Here is a 3,397-nt window from a genome sequence, read left to right on the forward strand (position 1 = left end):
ATAAGAGACTTATTACCCATCGTAAATTACAACCGCCGGTTCCTTATCTCGACCGCGTGGCGTTGCAAATTATCGGCTTTGTATCGAGAGAGTGAGACTGCGCGGGCAGAAAAGATCGATCGACGATCTCTCACGACGTAAACACGTATCCATTTGGATCGATTGATGCAGAATGGAAAGAGGTCTTCGGAATACGGCTTGTTATGCCGAAGAGAATGACCTACAAACACGCGCCACAACATTCACTGATATTCGCAATTGCTTATCGATAATCTTCTTAAACATCAATTTCAAAATTCCCCCCCCCCTCCCCCCCCCCGTCTACATTCCGGTGGTAAAATAAACCCGACCGATAATCTCGTCTTCCAACTTGTAACATTATTTCCACAGCATAGAGAAATCAAAGTGCACGACGACGTTCTTATCGAATGGAATCGGAACCGTTTACCTTGAGATTAATAATAAAGACGATACGACGGGGATAATCCTATCTGTTAACTGAATTCAACGCGATACAATTACCGATATTTCGTCATTGCCTCGGAAAGGCAAAGGCCTTGCTTCTATATTAGCTCGTAAATATAGATAGACAGATAAATACAGAGAAAAGACAAATAATATTCAATTACAATATAACTTCACTTATCTCACAGAATCGGAATGAAACTGAGAAAGAGCTCCGAGAGAACGGTAAGAGGGAGCCCATCGACGCGAATACGTTACGATAGAGATAGTTCACACTTCATCGGGAGATGATAACGGGAGAGATAATTCTCCCGTTTGAGTTTGCCGAAGGTGTCAGATAAGTGAAGGCGGAGTTTATCGGCCGTGTGCGCGCGGGGACGACCGACGATTCCGCTCCGCGCGAACGCGCTCGTTACGCGCGAGTACGAAAACTCGATTATGCAACGGTTCGTTACCTTGATACTGTCGTAGCAGGCGGTCACCCGTCCGTTCTGCACCTCGACGTTAGCCGGCGGATGGGCGAACTTGCACTCCGTGTCGGGCCTGGTGCACTTGTTGCGCTGGAACTCCCTGCAAACCTCCAGTTGCAGCCACCGCGAGTCCTTGCCGTTCAGTAGGTTATTCATGCTGACCATTGCCATTCTTCCACTCCTGGAAGATCGAGAGTCCCCGCCGTCCGTTGGCCTCTACCGTGAGAGAGTAGTAACCCGGACTCTCCTCCCTCTCTTTCTTTCTTTCTCTCTCACTCACTCTTTCTCTCTCTCTCTCTCTCACACACACACACACTCTCGCACACTCTCTCTCTCTTTCTCTCCGCCGTTCTAAACTCTCTTGCTCGTGATGATCGGCTCCTTTTCTCCGTACACACGCGTCGACTAATCTTGTCAAGGATATAGACGTTTCGGTTTATGGAGTACGACCACCTCGCGACACGAACTCGTCGGCACTTGTTCACGGGATTTCGCCAAGTCCGCTACTGAACCCTTTCGTTCCACCACTTTCGCCTCGTCTCGTCTCAGCTCTTCTCTCACCACTCGCTCACGTGCACACACGCTCACCCCTTCCTCTCTCCCTTTCTCTCTCCCTCCCTCTCTCTCTCTCTCTCTCTCTCCCTCTCCACCTTCATCTACACCATTCACACACAAGCACACTTTATGCGAAATCCCGCGTGTGCCTCGGAGTCGTGCGACTACTCGTGATTGTATACCTTACGGCAGAAGATCTCTCGTTTAAGCGCGATGCGACGATCTTAGTGTCCCATGTACACGATGGTCCGCGTCTGTCTTCCTGCGCGTAGATCTTCCGCGTGGAAAATCACCGTGCCTCGTAACTTCGTTCTTCCTCACACCTCGAAATCGCGCTTGGCTCTCGTCGTCGTTGTCGTCGCGCGATATGTCGAATCGTCTGACGGAGACTCGCGTTTATCAGCAACGTCGGCTGTTTCGAGCGTGGCTGGCTTATCGCCGTCTTTCCTTTTCTCTCGCCTGATATCTCGGATCTCGTGGCGAGAATTAATCGAGGGAGCGCGACGGCGTAGGCCGTAGGCTTAGGCGGCTCGTTGTCGATGATTCGCGTTTCTGCGAAAATTCTTTAATCCCGTAGGCCGAGTTTCGATGGTGCGCACGAGGCTTCTCGCGCGATTATCTCCGGGGAGGCGTAGAAGCTGAATGTATCGCGGGCGAGAGAGGACGGGATGGAGAGATATCTCACTGGGAAAAGAGAAGAAGCGAAAAGTGTGAAGCTGTGTATCGACAGCGATTAGGCACCGGTCGATTATTAGGCGGGATGATGGCGCTACTCCTGGCTTCGTGATAAGGCGTCGTCGTAGGTCGTCGATCTCATCTATCGACTCCTTATTCACTTATATTTCCTCTGTCCTCCCTTGATCTTGCAGCGCACCGTACTTGAGAAGCTGTAGCCTGGGCGTAGTAGTGGTAGTAGTAGTAGTAGTAGTAGTAGCAGTAGTAGTAATAGTAGTAGTAGTAGTAGTAGTAGTAGTTATAGTAGTAGTAGAATAGTTGTAGTACTCGGGCAAAGCTTGAAAGCCTCCGAAGCTAAACGTCGACCAAGAAGAGCGTGGTCTCTAGACGCGCGCGCTTTTGCACAAGTATCTCCCTTCCTTTGTGCACACACACACACACACACACAGGCAGGCAGTTGGAGGCCGCTGAGGGTGTTCTGGATCGCACGTGTACGGTATGTATACGTATTCGTCTAGGTATGTATGCGTGTTTCGAAAAGCCGGTCGTGACGTCCTTCAAGCCGGTTTCAAACCAACGCGTGTGTCTCGCGACGGCGAGTCTACTGGAAGGAGTAGGTCGTAGGACGTGGTGGAGGTAGTCGTATGTAGCGGGGGAGCTGGTGCAGGACTCGTATTCGTTCACCACGGCGGTCTGCCGGCGGTGCTGCTGACGAAGCGGAAGAAGACGGAGGGGGGAGGGGGAGAGAGAGAAGGGGGAGAGAGAATGCTCCGTGCGTGGAAAGATGGAGGAAACCCTTACGTGCCGTCCTGCCTGAGATCAGGTGAGGAACGGCAACGCGCGAGTCGAGCTGTAGTCGAAATTTCGTGGACAGGAACGGGGGACGCTGGGAGATGCGGCGACGACAGCTTTAGGCGACGCCGAAGAAGCGTGCGAAGAGAATGGTAACGGAGACGACGACGACGACGACGACGACGAGTAGGAGCGATAAGAGGGTAGTGTTGTAAGCACGTGAAGACGGCGGGCGACAAAGCGGGCGTACAGGCGACAAGAGAGGGCAAAGGTCCAGCGGCCGGGTCGCGCCTCAGGTTCTCCGGGTCGTGTCGGGGTCGGACCCGAGCAGAGAAAGAGAGAGGGTTCCAGGGGGGTGGCAGGAGGGGGCAGGCGCGGAAAGAGAGACGGCGAGACAGAGAGAGGGGGGGGGGTTTCCCAGGGGGTAGGGCAGGACGGGG

The 3,397-nt window shown here is 52.8% G+C and overlaps 1 protein-coding gene across 12 annotated transcripts in view; it reads right to left on the reverse strand.

Annotated features, from left to right (window-relative positions):
• LOC108747670 (probable serine/threonine-protein kinase yakA) overlaps positions 1 to 3,397 on the reverse strand; it is a 381,535-nt gene that overhangs the window by 356,465 nt on the left and 21,673 nt on the right. For 7 of the 12 annotated variants that reach the window (XM_018485294.1, XM_018485293.1, XM_018485290.1 and 4 more), the window contains exon 1: positions 921 to 3,391. In XM_018485294.1, the coding sequence (XP_018340796.1) occupies positions 921 to 1,106 (186 nt within the window). In that variant the 5' untranslated portion in view covers positions 1,107 to 3,391. Of the gene's footprint in view, positions 1 to 920; positions 3,392 to 3,397 lie in introns of those variants that run through there. The other 5 variants (XM_018485286.1, XM_018485285.1, XM_018485282.1 and 2 more) reach the window with 5 other exon arrangements.

Source organism: Trachymyrmex septentrionalis, unplaced genomic scaffold (assembly GCF_001594115.1).
Source record: "Trachymyrmex septentrionalis isolate Tsep2-gDNA-1 unplaced genomic scaffold, Tsep1.0 scaffold20, whole genome shotgun sequence".
Lineage (NCBI taxonomy): Eukaryota > Metazoa > Arthropoda > Insecta > Hymenoptera > Formicidae > Trachymyrmex > Trachymyrmex septentrionalis.